This window comes from Lynx rufus, unplaced genomic scaffold (genome assembly GCF_022079265.1).
Source record: "Lynx rufus isolate CCGP_SWC_20201006 ecotype Redwood Valley unplaced genomic scaffold, mLynRuf1.p SCAF_15, whole genome shotgun sequence".
NCBI classification, from domain to species: domain Eukaryota; kingdom Metazoa; phylum Chordata; class Mammalia; order Carnivora; family Felidae; genus Lynx; species Lynx rufus.
The window spans coordinates 37,956,223-37,972,532 of record NW_025814829.1 but is presented as its reverse complement, the minus strand read 5'-3'; the positions used below and the strand labels follow the sequence as shown (position 1 = coordinate 37,972,532).

The 16,310-nt window shown below is 41.1% G+C and overlaps 1 protein-coding gene across 1 annotated transcript in view; it reads right to left on the bottom strand.

Moving 5' to 3' along the window:
• The window catches only part of RGSL1 (regulator of G protein signaling like 1), a 123,682-nt gene that overhangs the window by 79,518 nt on the left and 27,854 nt on the right, over positions 1–16,310 (bottom strand). Inside the window, exons 8-9 of the mRNA XM_047077298.1 lie at positions 3,039–3,101; positions 2,422–2,644 (exon numbers count right to left, since the gene is read on the bottom strand). Coding sequence (XP_046933254.1) covers positions 2,422–2,644; positions 3,039–3,101 — 286 coding nt within the window. The remainder of the gene's footprint in view (positions 1–2,421; positions 2,645–3,038; positions 3,102–16,310) is intronic.

Genomic DNA, 16,310 nt, shown 5'->3' with positions numbered 1-16,310 from the left:
TTGCTGACCAACCTTGGACAAGTCTTCCCACTTCTCAGAGACTCATTTTCTCCATATGAAAGCTGAAAGTATTCTAGTTCTGGTGCTCTGTGAGTTTATGGTGCAGCCTGAGTGGAGGCATCAGCCTACCTGGGAGTCAGGGCTCTGGGTTGGGCAAATGTACAGGAGGCCTTTCATCAGGGCCTTGCATTTCAAAAAAGAGACTTGCATTTCAAAAAAGCAGTGGCGGAAGAAGTCATGATGTGTTCTGGGGGAGAGGGAAGAGGAGTCACCATGGAGAGTACTTCTCACTCTTCTTAGCCATCCCAGGCACTCCAAGACCACCAAAGGAATGCCTATTGCTCAGTATGTGTATGGTGATATTTATCAGTCATCCTTTCTTCCATTTTTTTCTTGATTTCTGAGATACATTCTGGAATGTTCAGGATTTAGAAAGAAGGTAAAACTATGATATGAAACAGAGGGCTTGTTCATGATAGATTTAAATAATTCATGCCCAAACATGGCTCTGAGAGGCAAGAATTTTGTATATGGAGTACACATCAAAGTTTTATAAGAGTTGAATATTACATTTTTTAGTGTAATCTAATAATTACTACTTATTGAATGTTTGCTTGCTGTGTAAAAGCATTGCCTTCAATCCCCTCAACAATCCTACCAAATAGGGGCCATTATCTCCACTCCTTAGTTGGCGAAATGAGTCTCAAAGAGATAAGTAACTTGTCCAGGCTCACAGAGCAAAGGAATTATGGAATTGAATTTCCAAAATGTTTGCTTACTATTACTGAAAAGAATCTATTCAAAGTCCCCCACCCCCACCCCCAAAGCCAGGCTTACAGACAAAACTCACAGGTGTTTGTACTTGGCTCTAACTGTTTGTTTTTCTAGGTCATGGTGCCCTCCATTCTCAGGAAGTAGACCCCACCTACAAAATATTCTTCTCTAGCCAGACCACAACCCACATCCCGCACAAGTCTCAGACGAAGCCCCTCAAAAAGCCTGCCACCTCCTGCTCTCCCTAAGAGTTGACCCCCTTCCCACAAGCCCACCATGGGTGCAGCTGAAACCTTCTCACATCCTTCAAAACCTTTAAAAGGCCCAGCCCAACAGAAGCTCAGGGCTGACATCTGTCTTGATGTGTGGCCCCTCTCCCTTGGAGAGTAAATAAACTCTGTCCTGCTTATTGTTCTACTCTTTGTGCAATTCTTTGCTGCCCACATCACCAGCTACCCTGCTGTATTTTGAAAAGTGTAGGTCATGTGGCACCTCGGAGGCTCAGTGGGTTCAGTGTCTGACTCTTGATTTCAGCTTAAGTCTCAGGTCATGATCCCAGGATCTTAGGATTGAGCCCTGCATCAGGCTCCTTGCTAAGCATGGAGACTGCTGAAGGTTCTCTCTCTCTCTCTCTCTCTCTTCCTCTCTTCCCCCTCCCCTACTCTCTCTCTCTAAAAAAAGTGTAGGTCATGAATCAACACCATGTCAAAAAATTGTCATCACCAGGTTTTACAAAACTAAATTGAATAAAATATTCTAATATAGTATATTAGAGTATATCATCTTATATAATAAGGGTAAGTATTGCTTTGAGAAAGTATTTTCCACATATATGCATGCACCTATATGCAAGTATATGTTCCCTGAAGTCAAATGTATTTATTGAGGATCGAAGTTTGAGAAATACTGCAGAATCCTGATGGCCTCAGCATAGATAATTAAAGCAGTTTGTTCAACTTTGATATTAATGGCTAACATTATTGGACTTTTACTATTGCCAACCATTGTGGTAGTAGCTTTCATAGATGACATTGGGTCATCTTCACAACAAACCTATTACTATTAGTCCCATTTTAGAGACAAGAAAACGGGATTAAAGAGAGGTTAAATATATTGCTAAAGTTTACAGTCACTAGCAGAGTTAGGATATAACCCAGACCTCTGGGACAGTGGAGACTTGCGTTCCTAACCACTCCTCTTCACTGCCTGAGTGGGCTGCTGTGTTATGTTAGGAGAGGGGCGTAGCTATTAAAAATATATTCACAGAATTTCTTGGACATGACTCTGAAGGAGGTGTGGTAAGGTGGAACATGCTTATCAGACATAAAAAAAAATGAGGTATTTTATAACTGAGGTGATGCTTTGCTGACTCGCCAAACTTGAGTGCTCTGGGTCCCTTCAGGGTTAGTAGAGGCCAGTCAGTCAGTAAGATCCTGGCTCTGCCACTTACTGTGTGACCTTGGGAAAGTCACTTATCTTCTCTGTGCCTCAGTTACTCAGTATTTACCTATTTGAATATCAAATGGGGTAATCTTTGCATTGCACAGTACTGATGTGCAGGAAATAATCGCTAAATGTTAAATATTAATATTTTGAAGTTGTCTATATGTTAGGGCAAAAAAAAAAAATTATGATGACTGCCCTTACCTGCTTGAAGCACCGGAGACTTTAGTTCTACCTGGAGAGACCCGCCTTGTCTCAGGTCCTCAGTAGCTATCTTTTGCCACTGCAGAGAATCCATTTTCTCCATGTTAGCCAGACCCTGGCTTAGCTCCAGGGATTCCTCACACCTCTTATAAAGAAGAATGTTCTCTTCTTTGCTTATAGATCCTTTTTTATGCCATTTGTCTCTGATGAACTTGGTCTGAGTCTAAGAGAAGGGAATGGCGGCAGATAGCATTTGCTATAAGAACTAGACCAGAAGCAAGATTTGTAATAGCCCAGTCCTCCTGTGCCTCCTTGTCAGGTAAACTTATGCTGATTGCTTTCATTTTGTTAAGAACCATTGCTCCTTTACACGGCAGCCCCTACCCTCTTCTAATGAAACCCATTTATACAAGGGAGAAATTCTATACGAATGTGACTTGTTCAAAGTCAGCTATTGCACTTGAGTCTTTTTCCTTGAGAGACCATGTCAACTCCCAGTTGCCTCTGGGAGAAATAAAAGTTTCCTTTACTTCGACAAGTAAGGCTTTTAAGAGAGAAGTGGTTCTTTTTTCTTCCTAGAACCTCTTGATTCCTCCCCAACTTAAAGTCCCTCTTACTGTAAAAATGAGAAACCAGTAGTCCTCTTCATCCAGGAATTCATCATACCAGGGACTGAGCATCTGAAATCCAAACAGGACAACAACATGATGAGGTGATGCACAGTTTGCTGCATCTCTCATGCTAGTGTTCATGTGGGAGAAGAGCAGGCTACAGATTCTGGATTCTCTAATATGGAGATATAATCTAACAGTAAGCATTAGCCATGACCAACCAGGAGGCAACCTTTATCTCTCTGAATATGGCAGCTTGTACAGTCTTTCTCTGAATCTCAAAAAAATGGTACTTGATATTTACTTAAGAAAAGATATAATTTGGAGGGGCAAGATGGTGGAACAGCTTGTATGCTTTTTTTTTTTTTTTGCATCTCTTGTTCATGAAATACAGCCAGATCAACACTAAACCATCCTGTACACCTAGAAAACATACTTGAGGATTAACACAACAATCTGCACAAACCTGAACCCCAGAACTCAGCAGGTACATGGCATGGAGAGGTGAACTGGGAAAGAGAGAAGCCACAGACGGCAGGGAGCTATTTTTTCTTGTGGAGAGAGGATGAAGATGGGGGAAGGGAGTACAGGAAAAGCACCCCCCACCCCGCGCCAAAAGCAGCTGAAGAGAAAGTGGAAAAGTGGAAACAGCTACAGGGACTGAACAAAAAAAGGAGAAAGGAGGAAGGAGAGGGTTTAAATTCCATTAAGACTCTATAAACAGGGGGAGAGCAGAGTCTGAAACTCCACAGCTCTATACCTGGCAGTGCTCTGGAGGGAAGGGTGAATCCCCAGGAGCAAAAAGCAAGGTCCAAGGGGTCCTTGGGCCAAATGGGGAGAGGCGGTTCCCCTGCTGGGAGGACATTTGGTAGAGGCTCTGCAGCCACCCCACAAGGAAAGATCCCAGTGGACCCTGGAGAACAGCCACGTTCGATGGTGCTGAAACAAGGACGTTAAGGGTAAAGCCTGGTGCCAGATGTGTGTTGTAATTTACCATATCTCTGAACTGCTGCTGCTACATGATCGTGTGAACTTTTTCTGGGGTGGCTGGCACCTAGCCACAGTCTGGGCATTGGCAGCAGCATGGTCCCATGAACATTCCTGGGGGTAGGCGGGCACCCAGCCATTGCTCAGTGAGACCCTCCCCCAGAAGGTCTGAGTGGGTCAAAGTCTCAGTTCCACAGAAGTGATGGGTTGGGAAACACAGCCACATCTGAGATAAAACTCAGGAGGGAGGGGTCACCTGGCAACCTGATGGCTTGGTCACAGACAATGTAAAAGTGGAAGTGGATGGAAGCCAGAGACAAAGAACAGGTGTGCGATTGCTGATCAAGGAGAACAGAGTTTCGATACTAGAGACTGGGTAACTGGGTGACACCATTTTCACCCCTCCCGCGAATGCACATATACCTACAAGTGCCACAGCAATCCACCCAGTAAGCTAAGCAGCGCCATCTAGTGGAGAATGGAGATGTTACACTAAGCCCTGCCCAACTGCGCCAACCTCACTATTCAGGAACACCACAAGTTTCTCTGCCTGCTTAGTTTATGGACTATAAAGTGCTTTGTACTTTGACTTCTAGGGGAAACTGATGCAATTTGAATTGTATTTCAGTCTGTTTGCTGGTCTGTCTATTCAATTTTTTTTCTTTTTCTTTTCCTTTCTTATTCTTGAATATGGAAAAAGAAAAAAATATTTTTATTTTCAATTTTTATTAAAAATATTTTTCTTGGGCACCTGGGTAGCTCAGTCGGTTAAGCAGCCGACTTCGGCTGAGGTCATGATCTCGTGGTCCGTGAGTTCAAGCCCCGCGTCAGGCTCTGTGCTGACAGCTCAGAGCCTGGAGTCTGTTTCGGATTCTGTGTCTCCCTCTCTCTGACCCTCCCCTGCTCATGCTCTGTCTCTCCCTGTCTCAAAAATAAAACGTAAAAAAAAAATAAATAAATAAATAAAAATATTTTTCTTTAATTTTTTTCTGCTATATATTTTTTTGTAAATTTTTCAAATTATATTTTACTTCCACCATTTCATTTTATTCGATTTCATTGTATTCATTTTTTCAAATTTTCAAATGTTGTCCCTTTTTCTTCATTTCTTTTTTTTTCAAATTTTCAAACGTTGTCTTTTTTCTTTTTTTCTTTCTTTTTCTCATTTCTTTTTTTTCTTTTTCTTTTCTAATTTTTCCCTTTTTTCTCATCTCTATCAAACTCCTTTTAACAACCGACCAAAACACACCTAGGATAGCATCGTTTATTTGATTTTTTTTGTGTGTTGTTTTTAATATTTTAATTTTAATTTTTTAACTTATTATTTCCTTTTCTTCCTTCAAAATGATGAAATGAAGGAATTCACCCCAAAAGAAAAAGCAGGAAGAAATGACAGCCACAGACTTAATCAACACAGATACAAGCAAGATGTCTGAACCAGAATTTAGAATCACGATAATAAGAATATTAGCTGGGATTGAAAACAGATTAGAATCTCTTTCTGTGAGATAAAAGAAGTAAAAGCTAGTCAGGATGAAGTACAAAATGCTATAACTGAGCTGCAATCTCAAATGGATGCCATGGCATCAAGGATGTATGTGGCAGGGCAGCGAATCAGCAATATAAAGGACAAATTTATGGAGAATAATGAAGCAGAAAAAAAAGGGAGACTCAGGCAAAAAAAGCACGATTTAAGAATTAGAGAAATCAGTGACTCATTAAAAAGGAACAACATCAGAATCATAGGGATCCCAGGAGATGAAGAGAGAGAGAAAAAGGGGTAGAAGGGTTATGTGAGCAAATCACAGGGGAAACTTTCCTAACCTGGGGAAAGACACAGACATCAAAATCCAGGAAACACAGAGGACACCCATTAGATTAAAACAACAACAACAAAAAACTGACCATCAACAAGGCATATCATAGTCAAATTCACAAAATACTCAAGCAAGGAAAGATTCATGAAAGCAGCAAGGGAAAAAAGTCCTTAACCTACAAGGGAAGACAGATCAGGTTTGCAGCAGACCTATCCACAGAAACCTGGCAGGTCAGAAAGGAGTGGCAGGATATATTCAATGTGCTGAACCAGAAAACTATAGAGCCAAGAATTCTTTATCCATCAAGGCTGTCATTCAAAATAGGAGAGATTAAAATTTTCCCAAACAAAAATGAAAGGAGTTTGTGACCACTAAACCAGCCCTGCAAGAAACTTTAAGGGGGACTCTCTGAAGGGAGAAAAGATGAAAAAACAAAACAAAGCAAAAAAAAAAAAAAAAAAAAAAAAGCAACAAAGACTAGAAAGGACCAGAGAACACCACCAGAAACTCCAACTCTACAGGCAACATATGGCAATAAACTCATATCTTTCAGTACCCATTCTAAACGTCAGTGGACTAAGTGCTCCAATCAAAAGACATAGGGTAACAGAATGGATAAGAAAACAAGATTTATGGGGCGCCTGGGTGGCGCAGTCGGTTAAGCGTCCGACTTCAGCCAGGTCACGATCTCGCGGTCCGTGAGTTCGAGCCCCGCGTCAGGCTCTGGGCTGATGGCTCAGAGCCTGGAGCCTGTTTCCGATTCTGTGTCTCCCTCTCTCTCTGCCCCTCCCCCGTTCATGCTCTGTCTCTCTCTGTCCCAAAAATAAATAAACGTTGAAAAAAAAAATTAAAAAAAAAAAAGAAAACAAGATTTATCTATATGCTGTTTACAAGAGACCCACTTTAGAACTAAAGACACCTTCAGATTGAAAGTAAGGGAATGGAGAACCATCTATCATGCTAATGGTCAACAAAAGAAAGCCAGAGTATCCATACTTATACAATCTAGACCTTAAAATAAAGACTGTAACAAGAGATGAAGGGCATTACATCATAATTTTAGACCAAGACCTAAACATTGTAAACATTATGGTCCAAATGTGAGAGCACCCAAATATATAAATCAATTAATCACAAACATAAAGAAACTCATTGATAATAATACCATAATAGTAGACTTCAACACCCCACTTACCACAATGGACAGATCATCTAAACAGAAAATCAAGAAGGAAACAATGTCTTTGAATGACACACTAGACCATATGGACTTAACAGATATATTAAGAACATTTCGGATTCCCGGAAGATGGCGGCGTAGGAGGACGCTGGGCTCACCGCGCGTCCTCCTGATCACTTAGATTCCACCTACACCTGCCTAACTAACCCAGAAAACCACCAGAGGATTAGCAGAATGGAGTCTCCGGAGCCAAGCGCAGACGAGAGGCCCACGGAAGAGGGTAGGAAGGGCGGCAAGGCGGTGCGTGCTCCACGGACTGGCGGGAGGGAGCTGGGGTGGAGGGGCAGCCTGCCGGCCAAGCAGAGCCCCCGAGTCTGGCTGGCAAAAGCAGAGGGGCCGGACGGAGTGTGTTCCGACAGCAAGCGTGACTTAGCGTCTGGGAGGTCATAAGTTAACAGCTCTGCTCAGAAAGCGGGAAGGCTAGAGGACAAAGGGAGGGAGAGTTGCTGAGCCCCCGGACAACAGAGCTCAGCTTGGCGGGGAACAAAGGTGCTTGCCATCACCATCTCCCTCGCCCATCCCCCAGCCAAAATCCCAAAGGGAACCAGTTCCTGCCAGGGAACTTGCTCGCTCCGCACAAACACCCAACTCTGTGCTTCTGTGGAGCCAAACCTCTGGCAGCGGATCTGACTCCCTCCCGCTGCCACAGGGCCCCTCCTGAAGTGGGTCACCTAAGGAGAAGCGAGCTAAGCCTGCCCCCCTGCCGCCGTGCACCTTGCCTACCCACCCCAGCTAATACGCCAGATCCCCAGCATCACAAGCCCGGCATTGTGCAAGTAGCCCAGACGGGCCACGCCACCCCACAGTGAATCCCGCCCCTAGGAGAGGGGAAGAGAAGGTACACACCAGTCTGACTGTGGCCCCAGCGGTGGGCTGGGGGCAGACATCAGGACTGACTGCGGCCCCGCCCACCAACTCCACTTATACACCACAGCACAGGGGAAGTGCCCTGCAGGTCCTCACCACACCAGGGACTATCCAAAATGACCAAGCGGAAGAATTCCCCTCAGAAGAATCTCCAGGAAATAACAACAGCTAATGAGCTGATCAAAAAGGATTTAAATAATATAACAGAAAGTGAATTTAGAATAATAGTCATAAAATTAATCGCTGGGCTTGAAAACAGTATACAGGACAGCAGAGAATCTCTTGCTACAGAGATCAAGGGACTAAGGAACAGTCACGAGGAGCTGAAAAACGCTTTAAAGGAAATGCAAAACAAAATGGAAACCACCACGGCTCGGATGGAAGAGGCAGAGGAGAGAATAGGTGAACTGGAAGAAAAGTTATGGAAAAAGAGGAAGCTGAGAAAAAGAGAGATAAAAAAATCCAGGAGTATGAGGGGAAAATTAGAGAACTAAGTGATACACTAAAAAGAAATAATATACGCATAATTGGTATCCCAGAGGAGGAAGAGAGAGGGAAAGGTGCTGAAGGGGTACTTGAAGAAATAATAGCTGAGAACTTCCCTGAACTGGGGAAGGGAAAAGGCATTAAAATCCAAGAGGCATAGAGAACTCCCTTCAGACGTAACTTGAATCGATCTTCTGCATGACACATCATAGTGAAACTGGCAAAACACAAGGATAAAGAGAAAATTCTGAAAGCAGCAAGGGATAAACGTGCCCTCACATATAAAGGGAGACCTATAAGACTCGTGACTGATCTCTCTTTTGAAACTTGGCAGGCCAGAAAGAATTGGCACGATATCTTCAGTGTGCTACACAGAAAAAATATGCAGCCGAGAATCCTTTATCCAGCAAGTCTGTCATTTAGAATAGAAGGAGAGATAAAGGTCTTCCCAAACAAACAAAAACTGAAGGAATTTGTCACCACTAAACCAGCCCTACAAGAGATCCTAAGGGGGATCCTGTGAGACAAAGTACCAGAGACATCGCTACAAGCATAAAACATACAGACATCACAATGACTCTAAACCCGTATCTTTCTATAATAACACTGAATGTAAATGGATTAAATGCGCCAACCAAAAGACATAGGGTATCAGAATGGATAAAAAAACACGACCCATCTATTTGCTGTCTACAAGAGACTCATTTTAGACCTGAGGACACCTTTAGATTGAGAGTGAGGGGATGGAGAACTATTTATCATGCTACTGGAAGCCAAAAGAAAGCTGGAGTAGCCATACTTATATCAGGCAAACTAGACTTTAAATTAAAGGCTGTAACAAGAGATGAAGAAGGGCATTATATAATAATTACAGGGTCTATACATCAGGAAGAGCTTACAATTATAAATGTCTATGTACCGAATACCGGAGTCCCCAAATATATAAAACAATTACTCATAAACATAAGCAACCTTACTGATAAGAATGTGGTAATTGCAGGGGACTTTAACACTCCACTAACAGAAATGGATAGATCATCTAGACATACGGTCAATAAAGAAACAAGGGCCCTGAATGATACATTGGATCAGATGGACTTGACAGATCTATTTAGAACTCTGCATCTCAAAGCAACAGAATATACTTTCTTCTCAAGTGCACATGGAACATTCTCCAAGATAGATCATATACTGGGTCACAAAACTGCCCTTCATAAGTTCACAAGAATTGAAATTATACCATGCATACTTTCAGACCACAATGCTATGAAGCTTGAAATCAACCACAGGAAAAAGTCTGGAAAACCTCCAAAAGCATGGAGGTTAAAGAACACCCTACTAAAGAATGAGTGGGTCAACCAGGCAATTAGAGAAGAAATCAAAAAATATATGGAAACAAACGAAAATGAAAATACAACAATCCAAATGCTTTGGGACGCAGCGAAGGCAGTCCTGAGAGGAAAATACATTGCAATCCAGGCCTATCTCAAGAAACCAGAAAAATCCCAAATACAAAATCAGAACAGCAAAGGCAGCCTAAACCCAGCAGAAGAAGAGAAATAATAAAGATCAGAGCAGAAATAAACAATATAGAATCTAAAAAAACTGTAGAGGAGATCAATGAAACCAAGAGTTGGTTTTTTGAAAAAATAAACAAAATTGACAAACCTCTAGCCAGGCTTCTCAAAAAGAAAAGGGAGATGACCCAAAGAGATAAAATCATGAATGAAAATGGAATGATTACAACCAATCCCTCAGAGATACAAACAATTATCAGGGAATACTATGAAAAATTATATGCCAACAAATTGGACAACCTGGAAGAAATGGACAAATTCCTGAACACCCACACGCTTCCAAAACTCAATCAGGAGGAAATAGAAAGCTTGAACAGACCCATAACCAGCGAAGAAATTGAATCGGTTATCAAAAATCTCCCAACAAATAAGAGTCCAGGACCAGATGGCTTCCCAGGGGAGTTCTACCAGACGTTTAAAGCAGAGATAATACCTATCCTTCTCAAGCTATTCCAAGAAATAGAAAGGGAAGGAAAACTTCCAGACTCATTCTATGAAGCCAGTATTACTTTGATTCCTAAACCAGACAGAGACCCAGTAAAAAAAGAGAACTACAGGCCAATATCCCTGATGAATATGGATGCAAAAATTCTCAATAAGATACTAGCAAATTTCCGATTCTGTGTCTCCCTCTCTCTCTGCCCCTCCCCCGTTCATGCTCTGTCTCTCTCTGTCCCAAAAATAAATAAAAAACGTTGAAAAAAAAAATAAGATACTAGCAAATCGAATTCAACGGCATATAAAAAGAATTATTCACCATGATCAAGTGGGATTCATTCCTGGGCTGCAGACCTGGTTCAACACTCACAAATCAATCAACGTGATACATCACGTTAACAAAAAAAAGAGAAGAACCATATGATCCTGTCAATCGATGCAGAAAAGGCCTTTGACAAAATCCAGCACCCTTTCTTAATAAAAACCCTTGAGAAAGTCGGGATAGAAGGAACATACTTAAAGATCATAAAAGCCATTTATGAAAAGCCCACAGCTAATATCATCCTCAACGGGGAAAAACTGAGAGCTTTTTCCCTGAGATCAGGAACATGACAGGGATGCCCACTCTCACCGCTGTTGTTTAATATAGTGTTGGAAATTCTAGCATCAGCAATCAGACAACAAAAGGAAATCAAAGGCATCAAAATTGGCAAAGATGAAGTCAAGCTTTCGCTTTTTGCAGATGACATGATATTATACATGGAAAATCCGATAGACTCCACCAAAAGTCTGCTAGAACTGATACATGAATTCAGCAAAGTTGCAGGATACAAAATCAATGTACAGAAATCAGTTGCATTCTTATACACTAACAATGAAGCAACAGAAAGACAAATAAAGAAACTGATCCCATTCACAATTGCACCAAGAAGCATAAAATACCTAGGAATAAATCTAACCAAAGTTGTAAAAGATCTGTATGCTGAAAACTATAGAAAGCTTATGAAGGCAATTGAAGAAGATATAAAGAAATGGAAAGACATTCCCTGCTCATGGATTGGAAGAATAAATATTGTTAAAATGTCAATACTACCCAAAGCTATCTACACATTCAATGCAATCCCAATCAAAGTGGCACCAGCATTCTTCTTGAAACTAGAGCAAGCCATCCTAAAATTCATATGGAACCACAAAAGGCCCCGAATAGCCAAAGTAATTCTGAAGAAGAAGACCAAAGCAGGAGGCATCACAATCCCAGACTTTAGCCTCTACTACAAAGCTGTCATCATCAAGACAGCATGGTATTTGGCACAAAAACAGACACATAGACCATTGGAATAGAATAGAAACCCCAGAACTAGACCCACAAACGTATGGCTAACTAATCTTTGACAAAGCAGGAAAGAACATCCAATGGAAAAAAGACAGTCTCTTTAACAAATGGTGCTGGGAGAACTGGACAGCAACATGCAGAAGGTTGAAACTAGACCACTTTCTCACACCATTTACAAAAATAAACTCAAAATGGATAAAGGACCTGAATGTGAGACAGGAAACCATCAAAACCCTAGAGGAGAAAGCAGGAAAAGACCTCTCTGACCTCAGCCGTAGCAATCTCTTACTCGACACATCCCCAAAGGCAAGGGAATTAAAAGCAAAAGTGAATTGGGGCGCCTGGGTGGCGCAGTCGGTTAAGCGTCCAACTTCAGCTAGGTCACGATCTCGCGGTCCGTGAGTTCGAGCCCCACATCAGGCTCTGGGCTGATGGCTCAGAGCCTGGAGCCTGTTTCCGATTCTGTGTCTCCCCCTCTCTCTGCCCCTCCCCCGTTCATGCTCTGTCTCTCTCTGTCCCAAAAATAAATAAACGTTGAAAAAAAAAATTAAAAAAAAAAAAAAGCAAAAGTGAATTACTGGGACCTTATGAAGATAAAAAGCTTCTGCACAGCAAAGGAAACAACCAACAAAACTAAAAGGCAACCAACGGAATGGGAAAAGATATTTGCAAATGACATATCAGACAAAGGGCTAGTATCCAAAATCTATAAAGAGTTCACCAAACTCCACACCCAAAAAACAAATAACCCAGTGAAGAAATGGGCAGAAAACATGAATAGACACTTCTCTAAAGAAGACATCCGGATGGCAACAGGCACATGAAAAGATGTTCAACGTCGCTCCTTATCAGGGAAATACAAATCAAAACCACACTCAGGTATCACCTCACGCCAGTCAGAGTGGCCAAAATGAACACATCAGGAGACTATAGATGCTGGAGAGGATGTGGAGAAACGGGAACCCTCTTGCACTGTTGGTGGGAATGCAAATTGGTGCAACCACTCTGGAAAGCAGTGTGGAGGTTCCTCAGAAAATTAAAAATAGACCTACCCTATGACCCAGCAATAGCACTGCTAGGAATTTATCCAAGGGATACAGGAGTACTGATGCATAGGGGCACCTGTACCCCAATGTTTATAGCAGCACTCTCAACAATAGCCAAATTATGGAAAGAGCCTAAATGTCCATCAACTGATGAATGGATAAAGAAATTGTGGTTTATATACACAATGGAATACTACGTGGCAATGAGAAAGAATGAAATATGGCCCTTTGTAGCAACATGGATGGAACTGGAGAGTGTGATGCTAAGTGAAATAAGCCATACAGAGAAAGACAGATACCATATGTTTTCACTCTTATGTGGATCCTGAGGAACCCAACAGAAACCCATGGGGGAGGGGAAGGAAAAAAAAAAAGAGGTTAGAGTGGGAGAGAGCCAAAGCATAGGAGACTGTTAAAAACTGAGAACAAACTGAGGGTTGATGGGGGGTGGGAGGGAGGGGAGGGTGGGTGATGGGTATTGAGGAGGGCACCTTTTGGGATGTGCACTGGGTGTTGTATGGAAACCAATTTGACAATAAATTTCATAAAAAAAAAGAACATTTCATCCTAGAGCAGCAGAATACACATTCTTCTCCAGTGCACATGGAACGTTCTCCAGAATAGATTACATACTGGGACACAGATCAGCCCTCAACAGGTACAAAAAAGATTGGGATCATACCATGCATATCTTCAGACCACAATGCTATGAAACTTGAAATCAACCACAAGAAAAAATGTGGAAACATAACAAATACTTTGAGAGTAAAGACCATCCTACTAAACAATGAATGGGCTAATCAAGAAGTTAAAGAGGAAATCAAAAAGTACATGGAAGCCAATGAAAATGATAACACCACAACCCAAAACTTCTGGAACGCAGCAAAGGCAGCCATAAGAGGGAAATATATAGCAATCCAAGACTTCATAAAGAAGGAAGAAAGGTCTCAGATACACAACCTAAACTTATACCTTACAGAGCTGGAAAAAGAACAGCAAATAAAACCCAAAACCAGCAGAAGACAGGAAATAATAAAGATTAGAGCAGAAACCAATGCTATTGAAACCAAAACAAACAAACAAACAAACAAAAAACCAGTAGAACAGATCGATGAAACCAAAAGCTGGTTCTTTGAAAGAATTAACAAAATTGATAAACCCCTAGCCAGTTTGATCAAAAAGAAAAAGGAAAGGACCCAAATAAATAAAATCAAGAATGAAAGAGAAGATCGCTTCTTGACCTTTTGGCTAAGATCAATGCAAGAGGAGAAATCACAACCAAAACAGCAGAAATAAAAACAATAATAGAATATTATAAGCAATTATGTGCCAATAAAATGGGCAATGTGGAAGAAATGAACAAATTCCTAGAAACATATAAACTACCAAAACTGAAACAGGAAGAAATAGAAAATGTGAATGGACCAATAACCAGTAAAGAAATCGAATTTGTAATCAAACATTTCCCAAAAAGCAAGAGTCCAGGGCCAGATGGCTTTCCGGGGGGAATTCTACCAACATTTAAAAAAGAGTTAACACCTACTCTCGCGAGGCTGTTCCAAAAAAGACAAATGGAAGGAAAACTTCCAAACTCTATGAAGCCAGCATTATTACCTTGATTCCAAAACCAGACAAAGACCTCACTAAAAAAAGGGGAGCTATAGACCAGTTTTCCTGATGAACATGGATGCAAAAATCCTCAACAAGATATTAGCCAACCAGATCCAACAATTCCTTAAAAAAGTATTCACCACGACCAAGTGGGATTTATACCTAGGATGCAAGGCTGGTTCAATATTCACAAAACAATCAATGTGAGACATCACATCAATAAAAGAAAGGACAAGAACCACATGATCCTCTCAATAGATATAGAGAAAGCATTTGACAAAAGACAGCATCCTTTCTTGATAAAAACCCTTAAGAAAGTAGGGATAGAAGGATCATACCTCAAGATCATAAAAGCCATGTACAAAAGACCCAACACTAATATCATCCTCAATGGGGAAAAAATGAGAGCTTTCCCCCCAAGGTCAGGAACAAAACAGGGATGTCCAATCTCACCACTGTTATTCAACATAGTATTGGAAGTCTTAGCCTCAGCAATCAGACAACACAAAGAAATAAAAGGCATCCAAATCGGCCAGGAGGAGGTCAACCTTTCACTCTTCACAGATGACATGATGCTCTGTATGGAAAACCCACAAGATTCCACCAAAAAACTGCTAGAACTGATTCATGAATTCAGCAAAGTTGCAGGATATAAAACCAATGCACAGAAATAGGTTGCATTCCCATACACCAATAATGAAGCAACAGAAAGAGAATTCAAGCAATGGATCCCATTTACAATTGCACCAAAAACCATAAAATACCTAGGAATAAATCTAACCAAAGACGTGAAAAATATATACACTGAAAACTATAGAAAGCTTATGAAAGAAACTGAAGAAGACACACAAAAAATGGAAAACTATTCCATGCTCCTGGATAGGAAGAACAAATATTGTTAAAATGTTAATATCACCCAAAGCAATCTACATAGTCAATGCAATCTCTATCAAAATAACAGCAGCATTCTTCACAGAACTAGAACAAACAATCCTAAAATTTGTATGGAATCAGAAGAGACCCCAAACAGCAAAGCAATCTTGAAAAATAAAAAGAAAACCAAAGCTGGAGATAAAACCAAAGCTGGAGATCCCAGACTTCAAGCTGTATTACAAAGCTGTAATCATCAAGACAGTATGGTACTGGCACAAAAACAGACACTCAGATCAATGGAACAGAATAGAGAGCCCAGAAATGGACCCACAAACGTATGACCAACTAATTTTTGACAAAGCAGGAAAGAATATCCAATGGAATAAAGACAGTCTGTTCAGCAAGTGGTGCTGGGAAACTTGGACAGTGACATGCAGGAAAATGAATCTGGACCACTTTCTTATACACAAAAGTAAAGTCAAAATGGATGACAGACCTAAATGTAATACAGGAAGTCATCAAAATCCTCGAGGAGAAAGTAGGCAAAAACCTCTTTGACCTTCGCCACAGCAACTTTTTACCCAACACATCTCCAGACGCAAGGGAAACAAAAGCAAAAATGAACTATTGGGACCTCATCAAAATAAAAAGCTTCTGCACAGTGAAGGAAACAGTTAGAAAAACTAAAGGCAACCAACAGAATGGGAGAAGATATTTGCAAATGACATATCAGATAAAAGGTTAGTATCCACAATCTATAAAGAACTTATCAAACTCAATACCCAAAAAACAAACAATCCAGTGAAGACATGGGCAAAAGACATGAATAGACACTTCACCAGAGAAGACATTCAGATGGCCAACCGACACATGAAAAAATGCTCAACATCACTCATCATCAGGGAAATACAAATCAAAATCACAATGAGATACCACCTCACACCTGTCAGAATGGCTAACATTAACAAATCAGGCCACAACAGATGTTGGCAAGGATGCGGAG